Raw genomic sequence first — 27771 nt, 5'->3', positions numbered from 1 at the left:
CATCAATAGCCCCCTCCTCAGTAGATTTGTAACATTCTCTTTTAAAGCCATCTAGGTTGGTGGCCATTACTGCCTGCTGCAGGAGTGAGTTCCATAGTTCAACCTGGTGTTGCATGAAGAAGTCCTTTCTTTTATCTGTTTGGAATCTTCAAACATTCAGCTTCATTGCATGTCCACCAGTTCCAGTGTTACAGGGATGTAGGGGGGGGGGGAGCCCTTGACAAGTGTGGTCAAAGAAGGATGTCTGGTGGCAATTATTTTAATTATTAAATATGGAATTAGAAAGACACCAGCATGGACTTGTGTCCAGGTTACCCTAGCTCAGTATTGGGAAACAGCTTTGCCCTCACCGGGTCCAATGAACAAAGCATTTCCTGTGATGCTGATGGTCAAGATCTAGGCATACGTGCATTTAAGTGTAGTTGGGTTCTCGGAATTAGGTTGGCTGGGAATAGAAAGGTGGAGGAGGGCAACATCATAGTCTGGTGTGCCAACCATGACCATCCCTGAACAAAAGTAGCCTGGTTGCAGTTAAGCCCACATGGTCACCTTCAGGTTTGACTACTGCAATGTGGCGTGTGTGGGACTGCCTTTGAAGGCTATCCTGAAACTATACGCCAACAGCACGATCCTTTCCTTAGTGGGTCTGACAAGAAAAGCATTGTTCGTGATGCTCCTGTTCAAAAACTGGGCCTGTAGAACTGGATTCTGCAAGCTAGGTTGGCTGAAAGTGGAGAGATTGTGCCTGATCCTGATGGAACCGAAGTGCCCACAGCAGGTTGCTGTTAAACAGTTTCAGTCCAGAGTCACACCTGTTGGCTGCCCAATTCGACCACAATAACCCTCCTGCGCCACTCGCGACTGTGGCCTGAACTTTGTTTCACCTCTCATTCCTAACCCACACAGCCTTGACTGTTGCTGTCAGTGAAGCGTGAGCTGGCTTAAACATGCCAGGGGCAACGATGATGGTGATTAAGATCTGGGTTGGGTTGGTGGAAATTCTGACACGACAAAAACCTTCTTTGTTCTCAGCTTCTTCAGGCCAAAGGAGGAGATTTTGTTTTTGAGGCTCTTCTGCAGGAAGAAAGTGGAGTCAGCTACAAGTATATGGGCCTTGGGCTGACATGGAAAAACCTAGTGCCCTCCAAATATTCTGTAGCACAGCTCCCACCTTCTTAGGCTTCCAGCAGAGGCCCCGCCATGTTGAGGGGATGGCTATCCTGAATTATGGACACTGGGCACTGGGGGGTCTGTGGAAGAAGGCAAGATTGGGTGCATTCAATCCAGGCTGTGTATAGAAAATAGAGCCAAAACAATTAAGAGCGTACGACAGGCCCTGCTGCATCAGACCAATGGCCCACGCATTCCAGCATCTTGTTTTCTGGAGTTTTGGAGTACGTTGTCAGCAATATGCTGATGACACCCAGCTCTACTTCTCCTTTGCATCTCCCCAGGTGTGGCAGTGGATATGCTGGACCATTGTCTTGCTTCAGTGATGGATTGGATGAGAGCCAGTAACTGAAGCCCAATCCAGATAAGACTGAGGCACTTTAGTGGGTGGCTCCATAGACTCAATGGATGGGAGGCTGCCTGCTTTTGATGGGGTTACACAACCTCTGAAGGAGAAGGTACATAGCTTGTGGGCCCTTCTGGATTAATTGCTGTCACTTGAGGCTCAGGTGGCCTCAGTGGCACAGAGGCCCTTCCATCAGCTTTGGCTGGTGGCCCAACTGCACCCCTATTTGGAAAGGGATAGCCTAACGTCTTTAATCTGTGCTCTGGTAACCTCTAGGTTAGATTACTGCAAAGTGTTATACATAGGGCTGCCTCTGAAGATGGTTCAGAAACTAGCTGGTGCAGAATTCGATGGCCGGGTTCCTCGCTTGGGGAAGACTGTTTGAACATATAACACTGATCCTGGCCTGGCTGCAATGGCTGCCAATTCATTTCCAGGCCCAATTCTAACTGCTGGGTTTGACCCATAAAGCCTTAAAAGGCTCAGGACCACAATACCTCATGGACCGCCTCTCCCCATATGAACCAACATGGGCCTTCTGATAATCACCTGAGGCAATTCTTTGTGTGCTTCCTCCATGAGAGGTCAGGAGGGTGACAACACGAGTGCGGGCATTTTCTTAAGTAGCTCCCTGTTTGTGGAATGCTCTCCCCAGGGATATTCCTCTGGTACCTTCATCACATATCTTTAGGCACCAGGTGAAAATGTTTCTCTAACCAGGCCTTTTGCGAATTAACATTCAATCTGCATGTTTGTGGGAGAGGAGCTATTGGTTTGTTTTTCTTTTTAAAAAAAATGTATTTTATGTCCTCATTTTGTGTTTTTAGGTTGTGAACTGCCCTGTGATCTTCAGGTGAAGGGCAGTATACAAATTTTTAATAATAGTAATACTAATAATTTATCTGTGATTCCTGCTTTGCAGGGGGTTGGACTAGATGATCCTTGGGGGTCTCTTTTAGCTTGATTCTATTATCATGTGCATGGCAGGGACCCCCCATCACACCGGAGGCCCTCTGTGCCCTGCCCTCTCTTGCCTCGTGTGCTTGATGGCAACTTCCATCCCAGTCCTTTCCGGCTCCTTCCCCCACCCCACCCCCCAGTTGTGCCAGCTGCTCCCTTTCCCCTTTCTTCTTTTTGTAGCAAGGCATACATGGATGGGCTCCCACCAGAGAGATTTTCTTTGGCTCAGCGAGTCCGCGGCTTGTGCCTGCAGCGAGATAAGCAGCCGGCTGTACATCACCGTCAGAAAGTGCCGAGCAGAGTTACGCTCCGCATCCGTCACCGGCTTTTATCTCGGAGAGGCAGAAGCTGCCGCATCTCCAGTCCCCATGTCTGAGTGCTGGAGCCGGGCCATTTGGCGTCTGCATCGATGCCCCTTCACAGCACAGTTTGATCGGGCTGGTATACTTCCTTCATATGCAGCACCCGCCCTTGGTGCAATTCCACAAGGACCTGCCTGTTCCGAAAGCCTCAACACCCAAGGCTCTTGATCTGCAGCCAGCACCTCTGTGAAATCCCGACCCGTCCATTAGGGCAGTCCCCTGATGTGCCATTTTCCTCTGGTTTCCTGTGCTCTTTCATTACATTTTTCCCCCCTTGGAAGGCCTCTGACACCCCCGTTAAAAGCAATTAGGATAATGGAGCCATTGGAACCTGGGCGTTCTCTACACGTGGCTCAGAGGCCGTTCATTTATCATGCCTTCACCAGCTTGAGCAGATTTATCAGACAATGTCTTCCCCTTGACTAGCTCCCCAGGAAAAATGGTGATGGAAACCAGCTCTCTCTACTTCATCTCCAACCGCAGGAGAACCTATTTTAAAAACGCAGACTGAGGGATACTGGACGGTGAAAAGTGACAAGAAAATGACTGTAATTTCAAAAGATTCATATGTTGCCTTTTCCCTACTTCAGTTGGTTTGGAGAAGGGCTGCAGCTCAGTAGGTAGAGCATCTGCTTTGCATTCAGAGGTTCCAGGTTCAGCCCCCCCAATGGCATCTCCAGGTCGGGCTGTGGAAGTCCCTTGCCCTAAACCTTGGAGAGCCACTGCTGCCACAAGTGTAGACAGTACTGTTATATACTGTACATCAATCAATAACCAGCAGAGAAGGTAGAAAAAAAACAGAGCACATTAAAACACAGTGTAATGCACTGAACTAGATAGACCAAGGATTTTTTTTTTTTTGCTTGAGGTGAACTGGCTTCCCTTAAATATCTCAGTTGTGTTTTGCTGCCTGTGGAGTTCCTTAACTCTTTTATCACCCCCCTCCCTCCTGTACTGCTGAGGTTCAGTTGCAGCCTTTGTTCAGCTATACACTTTTTCTTAGAATCATAGAATTGTAGAGTTGGAAAGGATCATCTAGCACAACCCTCTGCAATAAAGGGATTTCAACTAAAGCATCCATGGCAGATGGCCATCCTCTTTTTGAGGCTAAACTTACACAACTCCTTAAACAGTTATTCATAAGGCTTGGTTTCCAGACCTTTTATAATCTTCCTCGCCCTTCTCTGTACACATTCCAGCTTGTCAATTATCCTTAAATTGTGGTACCCAGAATTGGACACTGTATTCCAGGTGTGGTCTGACCAAGGCAGAATAGAGAAGTATTGTTGAAATTGGCCTTCTTAAAGGCCAGAGAGCATGTTTGACTACACTCAGCTTTCCTTTTCCTTGGTATCATGAAACCCACCAGGACATGATCACTTCCTCCCAAGTTTCTCAGTACTTCCACTTTGTCAATTAATTTCTTCCTGTTGGTGAAGACCAGGTCTAAGATGGATGACCCCCTTGTTGCTTCTTCCACCTTCTGGGAAATGAAATTGGCTAGTGAGGCAATGGAAGAATTGGTTGGACCTTACATTTTTGGCAGAGTTCATGCTCCAATACATACTGGGATAGTTGAAGTCTCCCATGACTACTATATCTCTCCTTTTTCAGTGTTTGGTAATCTGCTCTAAGAAGGCATCATCCAAGTCTGTAGTCTGGTTTGGAGGTCTATAGCAGACACCCACAGTAAGGTCACTGCTGTTTCCCTCTCCTACAATTTTTACCCAAGTACTCAATCTACCTTCCATGCTCCAGGTCATGAATCTCTTCACAAGTGTACATATCCTTTACATATAATGCTCCTCCTCCTTTCCTGTTTGGCCTATTCCTTTGGAATATGTTATATCCATCAATTTCTACATTTCAGTCATGAGTCTCATCCCACCGGGTCTCAGTAATGCCTATTATATTGTATTTGCCACCATGTATTAATACTTAATGTATTAATACATGTATACTTAATACATACTTAAGGTGTTCCCCCTGCCCCGGAAGTTGTGGTTCCCTGTTATCCATTGTGCATAACAGAACTTGCTCCCCATTGCCTTGGAACCGAAGCTCATTGTCTCTCCTGTGCTCTTAAGTGCTGAGATTTGGAGCAGACAGAACTCCTCCTCACGGTTCTTCCCATTCACCTTCTCCAGAGGGACCCTGGGAGCCCGTCTGCAGTGGCTGACTCAACTCCTTTCACTCTGATTGGCTCCCGTCACCACAAAGGTTGAAAAGAGTCAGTGGTTAAATATCTCCCCATTCATGCTGACTGGGCAGGATGCTGGAGGCAAGGACCCTGCTGCAGAATTAGTAACTGGTTTTGATCCCCCAGCAACCCTGGACCACCGCACCATGGAGTCCAACCCTCTAACCATTGGCAGCATCCATAGGAATGGTCCTGGGCTCATTTTGCGACCATTGCTGGCTCATGTCCCAGAGCTATGTTGAAGCAGACTCCTACGCGTCAATGGCATTTGCTTGCTTGCTGCTCCTTTGGCCAAAGTTTGGGGAGGCTTGCTGCATAGACATGTGGTTTGCAGAGAGTAGGAGGCACAGGAGCAGCTCACATCCAGGTCTATGAACCAAGAGCCAGCCTAAGTCTCAAGGCTCTGTGTTATTATGGTCACAAGCTAAACCATTCATTTTTGAAAATGGGAGGTTTAAAGGGAAGCCAGCTACGTATGTGTTGGGAATTTGAGACTGGCTGTGATGCTGAAATGCCAAGCGCCAGGAAGGAAATTCTACCTGGTCAAGAAAACCAGCTGTAACTCTCTATTCTCTGCAGAATTGCACTTGTGTGGAAGGAACAGTCTGCTGCCTATGAAAGGCCGACCACAGAAAACAAGTTAACTCATTTGGAGAGGGAGTGTGATGTAGCAGATAGAGTGCTGTGCTTGGAACAGGGAGGTCGGAGTTCAAATCCCTGCTCTGCCATGAGACTTGCTGGGAGTCATTGGGCCAGTTGCTCTATCACTTCGCAGGGTGATAAAGCATACCTACCTCACAGGGTTGTTGTGGGGATAAAATGAGGAGGATAAGAAGATCAGGGCATGCCGCCTTGACTTCCTTGAAGGATCCACCCGGGTTGGTGGTTACAACTGCCTCTTGTGGGAGCGAATTTCAAAGCTAGACTGTGTGTTGTGTGAATAAGTACTTTGTGTGTCCTGAATCTTCAGTTCAGATTTGTTCAATGTCCCCTATTGAGTTCCAGCATTCTGAGAGATGGAGGGAGGAAAACTTGTCTCCATCCACTTTCTCCATGCTATGCATAATGTTCTATCTTACTTGCCCTTTCTCCAAACTAAACAAATCCAAACATTGCAGCCTTTCTTTACAAGGGAGTTTCTCCAGCCCATTGAACAATTTGGTTGCCGTTTTATGAACCTCTTCCAGCTCTACAAATGTCCTGTTTGAGATAAGATGGCCAGAACTGTACATGGTACTCCCAGTTCAGTTGCATCATAGATTTGCATGGAGGAATTAGAATGGAACAGCAGTGTGGCCATTTTCAGTTGAGGCGGGGGAAGGGTGTTCTCTTCCCCTGGTCCCCAGTCAGCAATCAGGACCATCTGATCACAAAACAGTGTGGAAGCACAGAACAGAGTTTCACCCTGTACCTGAAAGTTGGCCAAGGTGATATTTTAATCCTAGGCAGAAACTAGCTGTGTGTGGGAGAGGATTCTTAGTAGGGCAATTTCATAGCAAGTGGGAGCAGAGATTCCTGCAGTCTGTCTGGGGTCGGGAATGGAAAGCATGCAAGCGAATCCATTCAGCATTTGCATGTAAATCATTACTGTATTTGTTTATGTTGTTTTTGGCGCTTCCCTTCCATTCAAATACACTGAAATTAATTACGTATGAAATTAATTACGTAAGCTTTGGCCACAGCAGCTAGCAAGACAAATAACAAATTTAGCAGAAGCCGAACTGTAGCAGAATAGAAACAGCACTCATTGCGGCTGATGCTGGATGGGACAGAAATGACTGCCTCCTTATTTATTATTACTGGTAATTTGTAAAAATATTTACATACTGCTGCATCGTAAGGATATATCACGGAGGTCTACAACAATATAAAAACATAAAACCAAACAAGAAAATCATAACAAGCTAAAAACGAGTTATATCCCTACTTGTCCATTCATGAAATTTGGAAAACTTGATTTACCTTGCTGGATGTGTGCAGCTGTTGTGAGTGGAGGAGCCTCAGTGGTCTGAAACTGGAGCCCCATGCAGAAACTCCCTCTTTATGTTGAGGTGTACACCTGAACAAATCAACAATGTATCCTGCACACATCCATCCTGCAAAGCAGAGCGCCTTCCATTGGCCCTGCTGCAGCAGGCCAGCTCCATCAGGCTTCCTCTTCCTCACCTGTCAGCATGAGGGCAGCCATCCCACCAGACTGCCTCAGCAGGAGAAATAGGAGCAGAATGACTCAGTCCATCAGCTTTGCTGGAGACTCAGCTCCATCAGGCCCTACCTGCCCCTCAACTGTGCCAGCTGGTCATTATAGGAGCAACTGTTTAGAAATTGCTGCCTGAGTTTTGGTTTTCCTCTTCCTTCCCTGTTCCTTTAACCTTGTGTATCATATTCTTTTAGATTGTTAGCCTGTCGGTAGGGATTGTCTTGGTTTCACCGATTGTATGTAAGCTGCTTTGTGAGCCTTTTTGGCTGAGGAATGGGGTACAAATGGGGTACAAATGCTCTAAATAACTCTCACCCCCCCCAACTTGGCAATGGCAATCTCTTTTTCCCTGTGGTCACTTAGGGGCTCTTCTATGAGGGGTCTTTGCAGACTCCCCACCCAGCACCCTGATCTCCCCCGTCACCTTGTGCAAGTTGGTCATCCATTTATTGTAAGTGAGACCCTTTCTTTTGCTTGATTTCAGCACATTAAAACGTTTTTGGGTGCTTCTTGCAGGGCCCCAGGAGCGAGCGAGAGGGATGCTGTCTTGCAAAATGGTCACACTCTATCAGTCCATTACTGCCCTTGTCAGAGAGGCAGCCTCCCACTTTCTAGGAAAAAAGAGGGATTGCATTAGCTCTCAGAAGTGATCTGGATGCTTGGCTGAGCTTTGACCGTGTGCCAAGCCTTTGGGGAGCTGCCCCACGTCCATCCCCGCTCTGCCGGTTCCTTTTCTTATATATGAAAAAGAAGAAGATGATACATTCAGCTGACCTAAAAATAAAATAATACAACACTTCTGGCCATCCTCATCTCACTTAGGAATATTGCAGAGCCGGAAAAAGCCGATTGAAAAGGAAAATGCCTCACCAAGAAGGACATGCTAATGTTTGGTTTTTGAATCCCTCCACAATTATTATTTTTTAAATTGGCACATATAATAGGGAGAAAGATAAAATCAATAATAAGAATAAAAAATAAAACAAACCCCTTTATTTCTAGCTGACGTTAACACAGGAGTCAGCAAACTTTTTCAGCAGGGGGCCGGTCCACTGCCCCTCAGACCTTGTGGGGGGGCCAGACTATATTTTGGGGAGGGGGGAATGAACGAATTCCTATGCCCCACAAATAACACAGAGATGCATTTTAAATAAAAGCACACATTTTACTCATGTAAAAACAGCAGGCAGGCCCCACAGATAAGCCAGAGATACATTTTAAATAAAAGGATACATTCTACTCATGTAAAAACACGCTGATTCCTGGACCATCTGTGGGCCGGATTTAGAAGGCGATTGGGCCAGATCCGGCCCCTGGGCCTTAGTTTGCCTACCCATGCATAAACACTATGAATAGCCCACAAAACCTGCTGCCTGGCAGGAATGCGTCTTTAAATTGTGGTAGTGGCTCTTGCTTCCTCAGGATGAAAAAATGTTTCTTACTCTTGGTTTAGGTGTTGTGGGGGCAAGGTGGTTTGTGTGCATGGGAATGCTTTTAGTGTGCTTTATTGCATTGATTGATTTAGTTGTACAGTCAAACCTCGGTTCCCAAAAGGCTCTGTTTTGAAACGCTTCAGCTCCCAAATGCTGAAAGCCTGGAAGTAAATGCTCCAGTTGTCAAACGTTTTTTGGAAGCCAAACATCCAATGTTGCTTGGCTTCTGCTTGAGTGCAGGAAGCTCTTGCAACCAATCGGAAGCCGTGCCTCGGTTGTTGAAGGTTTAGTAAGCTTAACGGGCTTCCAGAACAGATTACGTTTGACAACCGAGGTTTGACTTGTATAGATTTCTTTTGCTGTACAGGCACCCCCACACTCACACGTGTTCTACCTACACACATAAACAGAATCATACCAGGAAATGGCAAGAGAGAGCTGGAGAGTCCTCATGGCTAGCAAAGAGACCCTCCCCTGAGGCCGAAAAGGACATCAGTGAGGGTGGAGGAAGCCCCAAAGAGACTGGAGGCACAGGGCTTTGTTTATGTTGCTTATCCTCCCTGCCTAGCATCTGATGCGGGCAGTAACACAGCAGCAGCAGCAGACACTTTCCTCTGTGTCCTCCAGCCAACCCCAGAGCTTCAACTTTACTTGAAGAGAGAGCTGTGTGAAGCGAGAGCAGGAGAGAGAGTTGAGGAGCAGGGGGAAATAGTCATTTAGAGACTTTTTAGAGGGTGTTCCTCACTTTACGTGATGTCACTGATGTGTACAGGGGCCCTGAATGTAACCCCTGCATAAGTCAGGGGATGTCTATATTTTGATTCATGCTGGAGAATGTTTTGGTGTAAAAAAAGAGCGATGATCAAATCCTTAAACAGCAATGTTTTTTGTTTTTGCTGCAAGCCAAAATAAAAAGAAGTGCCATAATTCAGATCTGTAGCTTCTTAACAAGCACACACACGAGTGGGAAAATGTCTGTTGCAGCTAAGAGTATGTACTGTGAGCTAAAGTCAGCTGTTTCCTCTTCCGTAGATGCATTAAGAAGCAAGGGAATCTCTGCTGCTCACAATCCTCAGTGGGGAGGTGGCAATCATGGGATAGCTGTGAAGATGTACGTGAACTGTACTAACATGACTAGTGTAAATCTGTTTCAGTGCATTTTCCTTTGTGAACCAGGTAAATATCTACCGCAATGACCCTTGAATTCTTTCTTCCCTTCTCTTGGCTCAAGTTCCTCTGCTTGAAGAACATCCGGACGTTCCTCAAAGTGTGCCATGACAAATTTGGCCTACGGAACAGCGAGCTGTTTGACCCTTTTGATCTCTTCGATGTGCGGGATTTTGGCAAGGTAAGAGCATGTGTTTGCCTTTTTGTATATGCAAGTCAATTGCAAGAAACAATATTATGAAGTGACTAATAAATATAAAATAATGGGTCCCAGGGATATGGTCTGGAGGCACACAAGGCTACTTTGCTGAAGCTGAGCCAGGCAGGGCTTGGTCCCTGCTTGGATGGAAGACCTCCTTGTAACCACCCCTGTACACTGTCTCTGTCCTGTGGCTGATTTTTTTCCTCTTTAAGAAAACAAATATATAATAAACATACTTTATGCAATCCAAGGGAACCCATGCAAAAGAATGGTTGATTTCCCCCTCATTGCTTTTGGTGTCTTTCTGTCCAGAATCAGAGGTCCATGCTGCGTTGTGTGTCAAATGAGAATCTAGAGAGACCATTTCTAAGTGGCTTCTGAGCCAAATATGTACGGCGATGGCACTCCCAGCATTTGAAATCCTTGGCCTGTGTCTGTCAGGAGTGTAGTACCTCTGTGTTTTCTTCCTGAGTGGAAACTTTTTCAGCCATTTTATTTGCCTGTGAGGAAAATAAAAGAAGATTCTTGGCCATGTCATCTTACATAGTTAATAGCAGGAGTCAGTTGCCGTCAGTTGGGTTGGTGGTGGAGATGAGATACATATGAGAACAGAGCTTTTTCTGGTTCACTTTCTCTGAGCATGTACAACATTAGTCACAATCCATATTGATCCTGTAGTTTCTTGAGAAATTTGATGTGTCTTCTCTTAAACCAGCTTCTGTTCAATATGAAAACATAAGCCTCATTGGTTTTGCAGTCCATCTGAGGTGTGCCCATTTGAGACAGTTATTGTACATGCTCAGATGACGGTTTCATGAATAGGAATTTGGGGGTGACTGCAGGTGCAGGGAAACCAAACTGGTAATGTGCATTCCTGCCTCCTCTCTGTGTGCACAGCAATGTATAAACTTGCAGCCCAATGGGCAAAAACGACCTCACTGCATTTTAAGCCACTATTGCCTGCAAAGCTTTTCATTCAGATGCTGGAAGGCCAAAAGCAAGGAGATGTACAGTGGTACCGCTGGATGTACAGTGGTACCTCCGTTCCGGAGCCCCATTCGCATCCTGAAGCGAACGCAACCTGTGTCCACGTGTTTGCGCGTGCGCTGGTCGCAATTTGCCGCTTCCGCGCATGGACGTGACATCATTTTGAGCATCTGCGCATGCGCAAGTGGTGAAACCTGGAAGTAACATGCTCTGTTACTTCCGGGTCGCTGCGGAGCACAACCCAAAAATGCTTAAGCCGAAGCCACTTCAACCCGAGTTATGACTGTATGTCTGTGTATGTCACACAACCAGCCTTGCTTTGTAGCTTTGCTTTGATACAGTAAGTGCTCCATACGGGGCAGGGTTGATGGGTTTAGGTATCACCTTAAAGAGGTCTATTTTTGTATTCTGACCTCTCTGCTTTCCCATAGACAGGGAAAAAGAGGATTGATACCGTATTTTTCGCTCTATAACACGCACCAGACCATAACACGCACGTAGCTTTTAGAGGAGGAAAACAAGAAAAAAAATTCTAAACGAAATAGTGGATATATGATTTTTGTGGTTCATGCTGTGGCCACAGACATGTGATCTGACAGTGAGTTTGGAGTAGCCCAATGCAAAAATCCTGAGGATCCATGTGGATCCATGCTTTGTAACCACGGAGGAGGGAAGGAAGGGGAACCATGGATCCTCTGCTCACGACTGCAGCAGATCCCCCCCGCCACCCGCAGGCATTCGCTCCATAACACACACAGACATTTCCCCTTACTTTCTAGGAGGAAAAAGTGAGTGTTATGGTGCAAAAAATACGGTAATTTTGGAATGAGAAATAAACTTTCTAATCTTGCCAGAACAGAATCAGAACAACTTACTTCCATCTGCTGGATGTGAGGGGAAACAAGCAATGTTGCAGCTAACACTTAACAGGAGAAAATGGGGGGCAGTGTGGTATAGTGGTTAGAGTACTGGGCTTGGACTGGAGAGATCTGGGTTCCAGTCCTCCCATTTTCCCACAAAGCTTGCCTTGTGGCTGGTCAATGTCTCACTTAGCCTAACTCCATCTCACAGTGTTGCTGTAGGGATAAAACGGAGAGTGAGGGCTTTCTCCCCAAGAATTGTTAAAGGAATTGTTAAAGGTTTGTTAAAGGTGCTAAGAGTTGTTAGAAGACCTCTGTTGCTCTGTCACAGAGCTACAGTTCCCAGAGTTCCGGGGGAAGAGGTACTGATTGTTAAACCACCCTGGAAATTCAGAGAATCATAGAACTGTAGAGCGGGATGGAGCCAAAAGTGTCATCTAGGCCAATCGCCTGTAGTTGCAGCCCTATGAGAGGAATAGAGGTCTCTGAACAACTCTCTGTGCCCTTAACAAACTACAGCTTCCAGGATTTTGGGAGGGAAGAAACCATGGCCGTTTAAAATAGCATCACAGTACTTTAAATGTATGGTGTGAATGTGGCCTTATATAATGAACAAGGGCTTTGGTTCATCTGGCTTCGTATTGCATACACTGACTGGCAGCAGCTCTCAACTGGAACAAAGAGGGATACCCCTTATTTCAAGTAAACCTTGGGCCTCCTGCCTATTCATTCCTTGTAGTGCAAGACAAATACCACCCCCCGCTGCCCATCTAGCATTAGCTGTGGCCAAAGAGTGACTCCCAGCCTCCAGGGTTTGGCATATTAACCTCTCAGTGAATTATGCAAAATTACAATGTAGGCCAAAGCCTTTGGCTAACAGTAGTGGCAACATAAAAGCCAGTTCCTCGCCGGCTCTTTAATTTTCCGGAGCATGGTGTAATGAGATGTGCCTAGATAAATATAGAATGAGCTCTCCAGGGCGGTTGGTGGCCAGGATGATCTGGAAAGGGAGCCAACCATGTTTTCTGAGCAAATCTTCCAGTTATATACTCTCTCTGTCTCGCTTCCTCTCTTTCAGGGGACTATAATTCAAAGCACTCATTAACTTAGCAGACACCCCTCTCTCTTCCCTTTGACTCTTCTTTTCAGCTTGCCAGGGATGGTTTTAAAAGAGGGAGTATTTAATGACTCTGCAGTTCTGAATTAATGGGTCATGTGTGTGGGATCTTGCTATGAAAAAAATCCTGGCAGGGGGATATTGAGTCACAAGTCAACTTAAGAAAAATGAAGGCGCTTGTTTGGGTTAGCAACTGAGTGACTGAGCCATGTCTTTTGATGGGTGTGTTTGTTGCTTTTGCCAGCAATTCCTTTCTTTCTTTTTAGGTTTTCTTTTAGGTTTTCTGTAGTACACACACACACACACGAAGAATTAACAACAATTCAAGACTTTCAAAAAAGTTAAAATAACAATAAACTAAAAACAGATTAAAACTCACGTCTTCTTTCTATATATCTGGACGGGCTTGCTTAAACAAAAATGTTTTTAGCAGGCACTGAAAAGGGTATAGTGAAGGCCCCTGCCTGATGTCAACAGGCAGGGAGTTCCAAAGTGTAGGTGCTTCTGCTCCATGGCACAAACCACCCTGCAGCATCAGAGAGAAAAGACAACATGATCCCAGCATGTTTGGGGTTGACCAAGGCAGGGGGCCAACCAGGAGGTGGTTTTGATTTCCACCAAAGCCCACAAAACAGGCAACTGAGCTAGACTGATTGGAAAGCTTCCACCTGGCATCCCTTGACCATTGCCTAACAATTGACTACATTCAGCACTGGGAAAGGCCCTCCCCCCAAAAAAACCCTGCCTTGTGGAGAACATGCTTGCCATGGTCGTGTTTCTGGCAATGGAAGGAGGGGGAAAGAGAACTCGCTGGATTTCAGGGTCCTTAGCTGCTGATGAAAGCAATGTCTCAAAGGGAACCCCCACAGAGCTGTTTGGCACGACAGCAGTCAGACTGTGGCCTGGATGGTGGGTGGGTGGGCAGCTGGCTTTGTTTGCCCTAGCTCCATCCTCCATCCGGCTCTCTGCCATTTCCAATTAGCAACACATTGCCACTTTACTCCACCTGCATTTACCCAAACAAACAAATACACACAAGCAAACTAGGGGTTCCTAGGTTTAGCAGGTTATAATGTGTGCAGATGAAGGTTAATGGGTCACAGCAAAGCCTGAGCAAGTTGCAAATATATTGGGTGCTTTCCCTTCATTTCCCTCCATGCTTAAAGAGATGATGCTCCCCTGGAAGTTTTCTCTTGCAAAAAGAACTTTGTTCCTTGATTATGTCCATGCTCAAGGTAGATCGACTATATAATGACAAGCTGGAAGGTGTGCAGAGGAGGGTGACCAAGAAGGGTCTAGAAATCAAGACTTAAAAGAGGAACAGTTAAGGGAATTGGGTATGTTTAGCCTGGATTAGAGGAGACTTGAGAGGAGCCACCTTCAGATACCTAGAGGGTTGCCACATGGAAGATGGAACAAGCTTGCTTTCTCCTTCTACAGAGGGTAGGACCTGAACCAATGGCTTCAGGTTACAAGAAAGGAGATTTCAACTAAACACCAGGAAGAACTTTCTGATAGTAAGAGCCGCTTGACAATAGAATAGACTCTCTTGAGAAGTAGTGGACTTTCCTTCCATAGAGGTTTTCAAGCAGAGTTGCATGGCCATCTATTATGGATTATTTTGCTGGTTTCTGCATTGCATGGCGTTGGACTGGATGCCTCTAGGGGTCACTTCCAACTCTATAATTCTGACTCCAACCTATTGCATCTGCCCTGGGCAGGGCCACAGCTCAGTAGTAGAACGTCTGCTTTGCATTCAGAAGAGCCAAAGTTCAATCATCAATAGCATCTCCAGGTGGGGTTTTGTGAGACTCCTTGTCTAGAACCCTGGAGAGCTGCTGCCAGTCAGTGTAGACAACTAGATGGACCACATCTGACTTGGCATAAGGCAGATTTCTGTGTTTCTGTAAGGCTGACCCAGAGCAACAACTCATGCAGAGGCATGACAGACAGCTCCCTGGCAAGGCAAATGATGCCACTGTACTGAGAGTATGATTCATGTGGAAATGTGGCACCGTGATGCACCTGCAGCAAAGGCTGAGTGGAAGGAGGCACAGTCATCACACAGAGACAGTAGGCAGCCTCCTTGACAGCAGGTGGGTGCTTTGGGCTCCCTGAGCCTCTTAACGACTTAATTTATTTGGAAGTGGCTGATCCGCGCATGAACATAAGCTCCCCAGTTTGCAAAACACGATATGCTACAGTATGCAATTTGGGTTACCTTGATGGCAAATGCAAACAGCCTTGATTCTGTGAGCTTCCCTAAATTAGCTGGTGTGAGGCTGTCCACAGCTGCCAGTGGGAAGGCAGAATAACAGATACCTTTAAAATGAAAAACACAGGGCCTTGCAATAATGCTGGGCCATTTTGCAGTGCAATGAAACTGAGAGCTCATGCTGTTGCACAGTTGAACAAACACAGGAATCTGTAATTGATTCATTTTCTTTTTAAAAAAATGGGGGAGTCCTTCCTGTGCAGGCTTTCTGAGTATTTTAAGCTGGAAACATCTGTTCCACAGGCTGCACCTGCCGACAGCAGCCTGGCTGTTTTGACTGAGTGAGTCTTTCTTGAAAATAGGAGGGTGGCGAAAGCAGGCAAGCCAAGGAACTGAGAAGCCCTTAATGTTCATCGGGGTTGGCCTTCTTGGCTTCCTTATTAAAGCAGCCACTGTCCAGCATCCTAAATAGATTAAGTTCTGTGATCGCAGGATTACCCATAAAATCTCTTGACTTAATTCATATGCTTGCCAGACAGGCTGTAAACTCAGAGCCTCTTGATTTGAGTTTGTGCGTTTCCAACAAAAATCTTCTCTGTCCCTAATCTTTCTTTCATTCCTTCTTTCCTTGGGACAATAGGCTTCAGTGTTGTGTGTGTGTGTGTGTGTGTGTGTGTGTGTGAGAGAGAGAGAGAGAGAGAGAGAGAGAGAGATTGCACATTTTTGGGAAAGACAACCACAGCTTTAAAATGGCAAAAGAGCCTAAGACCCTGGATCAGGCCACTGGCACATTTAGTCCAGCATCCTGTCCTCACAGTGGCTGGCCAGAAGATGCCTGTGGGAAATCTGCAAGCAGGATTTGAGCACAAGAGCAAACTGTCCCGTCCCCCCCGTGGCTTCCAGCAACTGGCACTCAGAAGCATTACTGCCTCCAACTGTGGAGGCAGAGCAGAGCAGAGCAGAGCCATCTAATAGTGCTGTCCTATGCAGACGTACGCTGAATTGCCTTGGGGAGACACCTGTCTTGTGAATCATGCCTCTGGGCAGGATGCTGCATCCTTTTGCCTCCAGTCATCCCAATGGCAAAACGCAAACCGAGAACATGGAAAGCCAAACTGAGGAAAATATGGAAAGCCAAACTGAGGAAAACTGCTTTGGGCAGTTGGAGCGCATGCTGGATCTATCAGCGCTTGTGCAACTTCATTTGTTTGTTTGTTTTCTTAACGTTTATATACCACTTGCCCACTTAGTCTATTACAGCACAGAGCTTTCTATTCTTTAACAGGTGTGTGTTTATACTAGCGTGCAAAGAAGAACCTGCTGAATCAGACCAATGCCCTATCTACTCTGGCATCCTGTGCTTACGGTGGCCAACCGGATGCCCATTACCTGTTACCCTCAAGGAGGACCCAGACATAACTGTATTTTCCCCTCCCGTGGCTTCCAGAAACTTGTATTCAGAAGCATTGCTGCCTCCAGCTGTGGAGGCTATCCTGGCTAGTAGCCATGGATAGCCCTCTCCTCCATGTATCTGTCCAATCCTCTTTTAAAGCCATCTAGATTCTTTTTATCTGTCCTGAATCATCTAACATTCAGCTTCACTGGGTGTCCTTGAGTTCTAGAGTTAGGAGAGAGGGAGGAAAAGTTTTCTCCATCCACTTTCTCCATGCCAGGCATTATTTTATAAAATTTCTATCATGTCACCTCTTTGACAACAAGGTTAAAAGATCTGCCACGGCTTCTTGCCTGCTACTGGGCCAGGTTCAAAGTTCTTGTCACTAGTGAACAAAGCCTTGAATAGCTTGGACCCAGGAGACCTTAAGAATTGCCTTATCATCTACATCCCTTCGATCACTGAGATAATCTGGGGGAGCACTATTCATGGTATCCATGAAAAGGGATTGGTTCTTAAACTGCTCTGGGAATGCTACTACTGGGGGTCTCCTTAAGAATTCTTTGGAGAAAGCCATGGCTTTTAAAAGTGGCATTACAATTCTTTAAATGCATGGTGCAAATGTGGCCTCAAGAGAACCTGGGTTCAAATCCCAGCTAAAAGGGACTCTTGGTGACCCTGATCCAGTCATTTGCTCTAAGCTGCACTTAGCTTGTAAAGCTGAGGATGAAGCAAGGCAACCCAGCAGAGGAATGTAAAGCAGGTAATGGGATACGGAGTTGGTTATGACAAAATGTCATGGCCGCCTGGCCAGATCCATTCCCAACATGGACATCTAGCTGTGATTCCTGCATTGTAGAAGGGTCGACTAGATGACTCACTGGGACCCATCCAATTCTACAATTCTCGGATTCTATTATCTCTCCCCCCCCCCCAATCTAGTCAACAACCTTAAATCTGATTCTATTTGATTGACTTTCTCAGGCTTGGGGGGGGGGAGAGGCAATCTAAGGGGCAGGTTTTGCTTCATTATCATCATGTCTTGAGTGATGGTTTAGGAAGCACCATAATGTAATGACATGTGATTTTTTTTAAAGACGGGAGTTCTGCGGAAGGCCTCCTGACAGCAAGGGGAGGAGAAGTCTCTGCTGGCGAGGCCGCAAAAGCTCTTTTGTTGGTATACAATGCTCAAATTAGTCATGACAAAAGTGCCGGAATCTTTCTGCATTAGAGAGAACATGCCTGCAGAGTTCCCTGGAGACCTGGGGAAAGCAGCAACCTAAAGGCTCTCTTCTTGTTCCTAATGGATACAGTTTTCTGGAAAATGTTTCCATTCAGGGACAGGTGGTCTCCTATAGTTATCTGGGTATAGGGGAAACAAAGAATCTATGTCAAGTGTTTTGGGTGGGGGGGGGGGCACATGATTGGCCTTGCATCCGCAGATGAGAGACCCGGGGCATTGTTGATGTTCTGTGGATCATTTGTGCACTTCACTAGAGCACCCCAGCTCAAACCTCTGAATTCCACATAACACACTGATTTGCAAGATTTCTTATTTTGCAGTTTATTCTGAAGTTTTGTGCTTGAGCAATTGCATGTGTTTAATGTGGTGAAAGGCAGGGAGTTGTGGGAGAACTTTAGGGATCCTCATCATAGGTGTGGGGGAGAAGCCGTTGCACTTCAGTCTTGTTCATGGGCCTCACTTTGGGGCATTTGGTTGACCACTGTGAGGACAGGATGTTAGATTAGATGGGCTCGCTTATGGCCCATATGTCCCCCCTCTGTCTGGGCCTGGCGACATCTGGTTTTCAACATCACAATATATCACCAGCAAAGTATCACAATATATCAGTATATCACAATGTCTGAAATAAGGCTGGAACTAAGTAAAGACAAACTAGTGGCCACCGATAGCCGCCTTGTTCATGAATTTGTCCAGTCCTTGTTTAAAGCCATTGAAGTTGGTGGCCATCATTGCCTCCTGTGGGACTCCCAAACACTGCATCCTTTCTTTGTAGGGGAGTTGTTCCATTTCATTCTCTGAACCTGTTCCAACACTACAATATGATGAGTATTCACAGGGGATTATGGGTGGTATGATCTAGTAATGATGATTATGGCGATGATGTTGAGGCCACCAAACAAAACTCTAGGATCCCTCTTGTTGGCTTCGCCAGAGGTAAGTCTTTGGCTATGTCTTCAACCTGCTTGCCTCGTTCATACAAGGAGAGCCAGTGTGGTGTGGCGGTTAGAATGCTGGACTAGGACCTGGGGGGCAAGGGGTTCAAATCCCCACTGGACCACAAAGCTCACCAGCTGACCTTGGGCCAGTCACTGCCTCTCAGACTAACCTTCCTCACAGGGTTGTTGTGAGGGTCACATGAGACGACTCGGGGGGGAAACTGTGTGTGCCACCTTGAGCTCCCTAAAGAAAGAGGTGGGCTATAAATACCATGACTAAAAATAATAAAGAAATAAAAAAAATTGTAGAAAGACCTACAACCAGATTATGGCTTGACTCTGAAATTCTTGCAGTTACTGGTGGTGGAAGCTTCCCTCCTCCCACCGACCCCCCAAGGATGAAGGGAGAGAAACTCTTAGCAACTTGTCCCTGAATCATTAATTTTTTTCCTGGGCTGTCTTAATGACTCTCTCCTGCTACTGGGGTTGCATTTTAATCTACAATTAGCAGGAAGTGAGTGGTTCTGAGGAGAGGGGGGAGGTGATGCTTTACTTATGTGTCACACCATTAGGACTGAGAGAGTGAATGAACTTAGCAGTGGTGTCATTTTTGCTAGAGCATGAGATCATTTGGCCAAAACAAAAAGAAGACCAACTGCACTCTAGAGGAAGACACACACAAAGAGGTGTGTGCACATGACACCAAATAAGGATTGCTCCCATTTTCAAAGGAGATACTTGCTGGACAGGATTGTGGGGTTTTTGTGGGGTTTTTTGCAGGTTCATATCATTTTATTTTATATTGATTAATCCTCTGCCTTTGAACTGCTGGATAGATTTAATTTGCACGTTGCCTAAACCTCAGTAAAGAGGAGGCTTATGAGATACTCAAAGAAGAGTGAATTACTCACAGTTTTAATTTTATTTTTTTTACTTCATGAAATTTATACGTTGCTTGATTTGGCCGTTCCAACTTTACCATTCTATGATTAATTCTATGAATAGTTGGAGCTTTAGCTGGATATAGATCCCCAAGGCTCCAATCAAAAAAACCACTTACCTGAGAGAAAGCTCCATTGAAGTCAGTGGAACCTCTGAGTAAACATTGTTAGGACTGCAACATAAAATAATAGATTATGAAGTGGCATAAGATTAAAGGACAGGGTTTGTTAAAAAATAAAAATCCTTTGGAAGACAATTAGGGTCCCAGATATATAAGGGCTGATCAAAGCAAAGCCTGTCTTCAGATCAGCATACCAATCCCCCATTCCTCCCCCCCCCCCCCCCGCCATTCATTACAACAGTCATTGTACATACAGTCATTACAACAACTTTCCAGCAAAGGCAAATCATGAAGGACAGAAAAGAACTCTGTCGTTGGTGGCAGCAATTAGATCAGTAGCAGTTTATCTGCTACAAATTTCTAGCCTTGCAGTCAATTGTTTTTTATTCCTCTCTCCCCCCTGCCCCCCCCCATCCTAGCTGAATTCCAGCTCTGCTCTAGCAAGAAAAGCTGGAGAAAAGAAAGAAGGATGATTGGGGAGGGGAAAGGGTTCTTGCAAGGAATCTGCAGAACGAATTGTGGAGATTCTGCCTCTTTATCACCAGTTCTTAATTTACACATGGGGGTTCGTTCTCTCTCTCTCTCTCTCTCTCTCTCTCTCTCTCTCTCTCTCACACACACACACAGAAGGAGAGTTTTCGTAACAGTTTCCTAGGTCAGCAACTGCAGGCTTTAGAGTTGAATCTACCCGTAACCCTAGATAAAGCCCATAGGCCTCTCTTTCTGTTGACACCCTTGTGATAAAACAGATGCAAGAAAAGCATTTGTTATATAGCAACTCTACTAGAGATGGAGGAATTTGTCGGTTTTCATTTCTCCTGCACTTTCACCCTTGTCCCAGGTCTCCACATATACTGTGCATTTTGGAACGCGGTCAGTCTGTCAATTTGTTTTCTATAGGTTTGGATGTCTCTTGAGATGCCATTCCAAATTCAGCACGAGCATTCTCAAGGAGACGGTGGAAGTTTTTGTCCATGTTTGGATATGGCTGCCATTTTGAATTAAGATGACAGACCAAAACATCATTTTGGTGTGATTTTGCCCTTTTGGTTCAGCCACCTGTGGGAATGTAGTTGCAAAACTCAGCATGAGGGTTCCTGAAGTGGGGGTCTGCGTAGATGTTTGGGTGCCAGACACCATTTTGAATTAAGATGGCAGACTGAAACTTGGCCTTCGTATGACTTTGCCTGGTTTTTGGAATGGGTTTGGCCACCTCCCAAGATATTTTCACTCCTTGGAGGAAAAGGTGGGATATAAATGTGAACTAAATTAAACCTTCCCTGGCAGTTCCATACAAGCCCCTTTATGTAATCTGCCCTAAGAAATAACTTTGGGTGCATCCCACTCTGCTTGGCCATTTGCACATATAAAACATGACATTGCCCTACTCCCTTGCCAGATTTGCTGCTGTCGTTTGTCAAGAATCCAAAGATCACGACCCTTTTCCTTCAGAGCTTGGGATAGTGTGCACATATGATCGGTTCTCCCTAGAAGTGGCACTCTTGGCAGGCTCTTCTGCTTGATTGATGCCCTGAGTCAAGGTTCTGGCAGCTCATATAGGCTGAGATAGATTGTTTATTTAATTTTTGTAGCCCCCAAATGCCATCAGTACAAGTTCCTGAGTTGTGATGGCCGCTTTGATGTGATCTAGAAAGGCATCATTCACCTTGCAACAGAGTAGTGTTAATATTAATTTTATAGATTCATAGAATCGTAGAGTTGAAAAAAACCCCAAGGGTCATCCAACCCCCTGCAATGCAGGAATCTAATAATAATAATAATAATAATAATAATAATAGCAATTTATTATTTATACCCTGCCCATCTGGCTGGGTTTCCCCAGCCACTCTGGGCGGCTTCCAACAAAATATTAAAATACAATAGCCTATTAAACATTAAAAGCTTCCCTAAACAGGGCTGCCTTCAGATGTCTTCTAAAAGTCTGGTACAGTCATACCTCATGTTATGTTTGCTTCAGGTTGAGCGTTTTCAGGTTGCGTCCCGTAGCGACCCGGAAGTGCAGGAAAGGATTACTTCCGGGTTTCGCCGCTCGCGCATGCGCATATGCAGACGCACAGAATGACATCACCCTCCTCTGTACACGTTCCATCTTGTCAATATACTTCTTAAATTGTGGTGCCAAGAACTGGACACAGGACTCCAGGTGAGTTTTGATCAAGGCAGAATAGAGTGGAACTATTACTTTCCTAAATTATTTATTTATTTAAAATTATAATCTGCCCTTCCTCCCAGTGGAGCCCAGGGCAGCAAAGTGCAAGCAATAAATAAACAAAATCCCCTTCCAGTCGGGATTCAGGCCTCACCATTGGACGGCTAACAGATTGAGGTTGAATCCTGACAAGACAGAAGGACTGTTTTGGGGGGACAGGGCATGGGCGGGTGTGGGGGACTCCCTGGTCCTGAATGGGGTAACTGTGCTCCTGAAGGACCAGGTGCGCAACCTGGGAGTCATTTTGGACTCACAGCCATCCATGGAGGCACAGGTTAATTCTGTGTCCTGGGTGGCTGTCTACCAGCTCCACCTGGTACGCAGACTGAGACCCTATCTGCCCATAACTGTCTTGCCAGAGTGGTGCATGCTCTAGTTATCTCTCGCTTGGACTACTGCAATGCGCTCTACGTGGGGCTACCTTTGAAGGTGACCTGGAAACTGCCGGGACCACATAACACCAGTCCTGAGAGATCTGCATTGGCTCCCAGTACATTTCCGAGCACAATTCAAAGTGTTGGTGCTGACCTTTAAAGTCCTAAACAGCCTCGGTCCTGTATACCTGAAGGAGCGTCTCCACCCCCATCGTTCAGCCCAGACACTGAGATCCAGCACCAAGGGCCTTCTGGCGGTTCCCTCATTGCGAGAAGTGAGGTTACAGGGAACCAGACAGAGGGCCTTCTCGATAGTGGCGCCCGCCCTGTGGAACACCCTCCCATTAGATGTCAAAGAAATAAACAACTATCTGACTTTTAGAAGACATCTGAAGGCAGCCCTGTTTAAGGAAGTTTTTAATATTTAATGCTGTATTGTTTTTAACATTCGATGATGATGATTAAAGCAATAAAACATGTCAAAGCAATTCTGGTACCGAACGATCTCTACTTAATAGTGCCCTATTCTGCTTCTTCATGTAGCACATAAATGATGGAACTCCTTTCGGCAGAAGGCAGTGATGGCCACCAACTTGGATTGGCTTTAAAGAATGATTGGGCAAATTCATGGTTGAGAAGGCTACAGATGGCCATTAAGCATTGTGGCTGTACTCTGCCTCCATGACTAGAGGCAAGAATGCCTCTGAATATCAGTCGCTGAAAACCGCTGGAGGGGAGGAAGCTCTTGTGCTTGAGTCTTGCTTGTGGGCTTTCCATAAGGGGTATATTGTTGGCTGCTGTGAGAACAGGATGCTGGACTAGCTAGGTCTTTGGTTCAGTTCAGAAGGGCTCTCCATATGGAGGTCTACTGTCAGAACCTCCATACCCAGGGGCAGTCTAGCTCAGAACACCAGCTTCTGGGAATCACAAGTGGTAAGAACACAGCTGTTGCACTCAAGTCCTGTTTTCTGTCTTCTTCTGTGATTGAACCCTCCACAGTTACTCTAAACTGTTGCCATTTGAGCTACCTCTCAGTAAAATAAAAAATATAAAATAAAATAAAATACTCTCTACCCGTAATCACTCATCTGGCCCACTGCTTCATCAGCTCCCAGGTGACTAGGATCTCAAAATCATCAAACCTTATTTAATTTCTGTCTCCCTGAGGTTTTCACTCTTCAAATCCACCCACATTAGGTCATCTTTCCCTTTACTTGCTCACAAGGCATCCTTCAGCCGGTCAATAGCAATGGAATTAGAGAGAGAGTGCAATCGTTGCAAACCCAAAGTCTTAGCGCAGCTCCTGACTGCAGAAGATTGTATTTTAAAGAGATGAAATTAATTGAGCAATTGGCTTCTGTATCAGAGAAGGAGGAGGAAGCAACATTTTTTAAAAGTCAGGAAAATCCCCAAATGGGTTATTAACTGTGAATCTGCATGTAGCAGCATTCGATTCTTCTATGTTTGGTGGGAATGCCCTCTGGTTTCTCGAGCATATCAAGAAATATCTAACATAATTACCGTAAATCCCCTGTTCAGGCTTCCTTGCAACTGTCATTACTGAATATGTGGGTGGACGACCTGAAAGCTTGTCACTCCAAAGACATTTTGACATGGATGTTAGCTGCAGCCAGGATTTCAACGGTCCAGCAATGCATTTGGCTGTGTGGTATAAGAATTTACAGAGTTTGGCTATTGCAGAAACCATAAGACATAAACTGTGTGTCTACAGACAGATGGAGGATCTAGAACGTTTTTATGTCATATGGTGGAAATTTATATATTATATGAGGAGGTAAAATCCGCTCCGTCTGCAACACTGGGGAGTTAAGGCAAGGCTCTGTGCATGTTAAGGAGGTTACCTACAGCAGAAAGATTTGTCTGCAAGGGAATAGTCCCTCTTTCCTAACATTAAAAAGAGATGATGTGACAGAGAAGAGATAGTGCAGGACTTGTATCAAGGATTCATGCCGGTGGTTAGCTGACTTTTTGCCCTGAACCCTGGTGTATTTGAGGTAAGTCCCAATAGACCAGCCTTTCTCAACCTGTGGGTCCCCAGATATTGTTGGACTACAACTCCCATCACCCCTAGCTAGCAAGGCCAGAGCTCAGGGATGATGGGAGTTGTAGTCCAACAACATCTGGGGACCCACAGGTTGTGAACAGACTATGCTGCTGACCGTGTGCACTAAGCAGAAAGTTCTGTTGACCACAGTCCTCTAAGATGCAGCGAGAAAGGTTCGAAGAAAGGCCAGGTTCCCATCTCTGAAGAAGATCCAGGGTTGTAACTCTAGGGTTAGTCCTGAAATCATGGTCAGGTGTAGCTCCCAAAACAGTTGCCCTCACTCTGTCTAGCTTACCTCACAGGGTTGTTGTGAAGATGAAAGGGGGGGGTACCTGAGGCTCCTTGGAGGATGTGTGGGGTACAAATGCATCATCTAGACAAGACTTGGGAGTTTCCATAGGCCACTCTCCAGTGTGTGTCTGTGTCCATATCTTCTTATGTACATAAAAAGCTAGGTGTCCTCATGCTCTGCAGAAAGGTTTAACAGAGGCAGGGGAGAAGCTCTTCACACAGTGGTTTAGCAAGCTGCTGTGTGAAGCACCTGCCCTTGCCTTTAAACAGGGGTGGGGCTTGGAGCAAGCTGGGCAGGAGGGGGAGGACCTTGGGGCAACTTGTGGGAAGATAGGCAAGGAAGGGGGATGAGGTGTAAAGGGAGGGGGTTGGTGAGGTGTGGAGGAAAGATACTTGGCAGAGGAGTCGGTGAGCAGAGTGAGCAGGGAGGAAGCCCCTAGTGTGTGGTGCAGTGGTTAGAGTGTTGGTCTATGACTTGGGAGATCAGGGTTCGAATCCCTAACCAACCATGACGCTCACATGACGCCAGTGTGGTGTAGTGGTTAAGAGGGGTATTCTCGTAATCTGGTGAACCGGGTTCACTTCTCCGCTCCTCCACATGCAGCTGCTGGGTGACCTTGGGCTAGTCACACTTCTTTGAAGTCTCTCAGCCCCACTCACCTCACAGAGTGTTTGTTGTGGGGGAGGAAGGGAAAGGAGAATGTTAGCTGCTTTGAGACTCCTTCGGGTAGTGATAAAGCGGGATATCAAATCCAAACAACTCTTCTTCTTCTTCTTCTTCTTCTTCTTCTTCTTCTTCTTCTTCTCCTCTTCACTGGGGGACCTAGAGCCAGTCACTCACTCTCAGCCTTACCTACCTCACAGGATTGTTGTGGGGATTAAATAAGAAGGGGCAGAACCATGTAAGCCACTCTGAGCCCCATGGAGAAAAAAGGTGGGACACACACACACCCTCTGACTTTTGTGTGGTTGAAATGTAGCCTGCCATTCAAAGGTATGAGTCCCATCCATTCCCCAACCATTCTTCCCTGGCACCACTCCCACTGCTGGAATGTGGCCCTTTAAAGGCTTTCCCTTAGGGGTGTGTGGCCCTCAGGCTCAAAAAGCTGCTCTACCCAGCTCTATAACTGGGTGCAGAGATGCAGAATGAAGCTACCCCCTCTCTCTTGCTTCTTCTTTCTGCAGGATTTTAATCCCTCAATACCATCATCACCACCACCACCTTAAATGAAAAGGGTACTGCAAATGAACACAATTTTCAAAGCCAAACCTTCAGATACTGTTTTGTAGCATTCCCCCCCCCCACCCGGCACTGGAATGTGAGATACATATGATTAAGTCCCAGCGCTAGGTTGTAATAAAACTTGATAGAGTGAAACGCAAATAAAATGGCGCAGGCTAGAATGGGATGATTTGTAAAACTGTGAGGAGGCAGAGCCTGCGTGAAAAGATGATGAATTGAACTATCATATAGGTGCATGTATGCACTAGAAAATCAGCAATAGTCACTGTATAAAGCTTAAAGATGCCGTACATCCAGAATTTTCAATAGTTGCTTAAAATGTCCAGGAAACCCGGGTGTGTGGCAGCCCATATTGGAAGTGTTGGATTTATTTATTTTTTGCGAATTCCCTAAAAAAGGAGCAAAAAAAGAAGAGCAACTCTACTAAAGCTGCCAGTTCATAGGACATTCTAGGTGCCTCCCCACACCCCCAATACCACATAAGAACTTCAGAAGTGGCTGGATGCTGGACCAGGCAGTCCCAAATCCTAGTACAAAACTCTAACCACTGCACCACACTACCTACCCACCCCTCAGTTTACAGTAATCACCTAATTGAAACTGAGGCTCAGAATATGGATGATCATCAAATAACCAGGCTGTAGAATTCAACCTTTCTTTGATGCATGTTTTTTATAAAGTGGACAGTACTGGTAGACTCCATTGATCCTTCGATCTAATCTTAGAGGACTCTCAATTGATTTTAAAATTAGGAGGCACCATCTACTTTTGCTTTTCTCCACTTGCTAAAATGATTTTACTCATCTTCCACATGGTAGCATGTGAAGCTTAAAAAATAATAATCATGTACTCAATTTTTAGGCAAGACAGAATAGGGTCACCGCTTGAGCAAAACAGGGCGGGATGTTGAAAGGTTGGCTCCTTTGGGAAGAATTTGGGAAACAAACTGGTGCTTTGAAGTCTTGCATGACCTCATTTTCTTTCGAGGGAAATGAATGCAAATGGAGCAAAGTTTCTGGTTGCAACCTGAGAAAAGAAATGGAGGACAAGAAACTGCCTTCTACTATGTCAAACTATTGCTCCATCTTAGCCCAGTGTTGTCTACACTGGCTTGCAGCAGCGGCTTTCCAGGGTTTCAGTCAGGGCGTCTCTCCCAGCCCTACCTGAAGATGCAGTTGCATGAAAAGCAGGTGCTCTACCGCTGAACTAAGGTTCTTCCCATAAAAATAAAATAAAAACAGAAAATAAAATAAAATATAAAAATAGATCTCATGTTTCTGAATAAAAGGCTGAATTAAACAGGAAAACGGGTCTTCAGTTTAATTGTTTCAGTTTAAACTTCTCAGCTCCTACAGATTAGGGTGATGCTTTTCATTCTTACGGCAAAGAGCTTTATCAACAAGGTTTCATGAAGGAAGTGGCAGGTGAGGAAAGGAGGGAAGAAACCTCTTTCCTGGAGCATTGCAGATATAATAATCCAATTAATATTGGAAATGCAAGAAGGGGAAAATGAATGCATGCAACTGAAATGTTTACACATAGCTTTTCCTTCTGTATGCCAAGGGTGGCAGCGGCTACAGAGTTCCTGGACTGTTTCACTGGCAGACTTCACAAATAGGCCCATTTACCTAGCAAGTGTGCTGGAAAAGGGTCCCCCTCCCTCAAGCCTTTGCTGTGGGCAGGGGCAAACTAGATGGCTTGACTTTTCATGG

At 45.7% G+C, this 27771-nt stretch overlaps 1 protein-coding gene across 2 annotated transcripts in view; it reads left to right on the top strand.

Annotated features, from left to right (window-relative positions):
• The window catches only part of VAV2 (vav guanine nucleotide exchange factor 2), a 155244-nt gene that overhangs the window by 30356 nt on the left and 97117 nt on the right, over window positions 1-27771 (top strand). For both annotated transcript variants that reach the window (XM_080989781.1, XM_080989782.1), the window contains exon 2: window positions 9903-10019. In XM_080989781.1, coding sequence (XP_080845907.1) covers window positions 9903-10019 — 117 coding nt within the window. The remainder of the gene's footprint in view (window positions 1-9902; window positions 10020-27771) is intronic.

The sequence above is a fragment of the Podarcis pityusensis genome (genome assembly GCF_964106645.2).
Source record: "Podarcis pityusensis genome assembly, chromosome: Z".
NCBI classification, from domain to species: Eukaryota; Metazoa; Chordata; class Lepidosauria; order Squamata; family Lacertidae; genus Podarcis; species Podarcis pityusensis.
The sequence above is the reverse complement of the archived record's forward strand: the minus strand, read 5'-3'. Positions and strand labels throughout refer to the sequence as shown.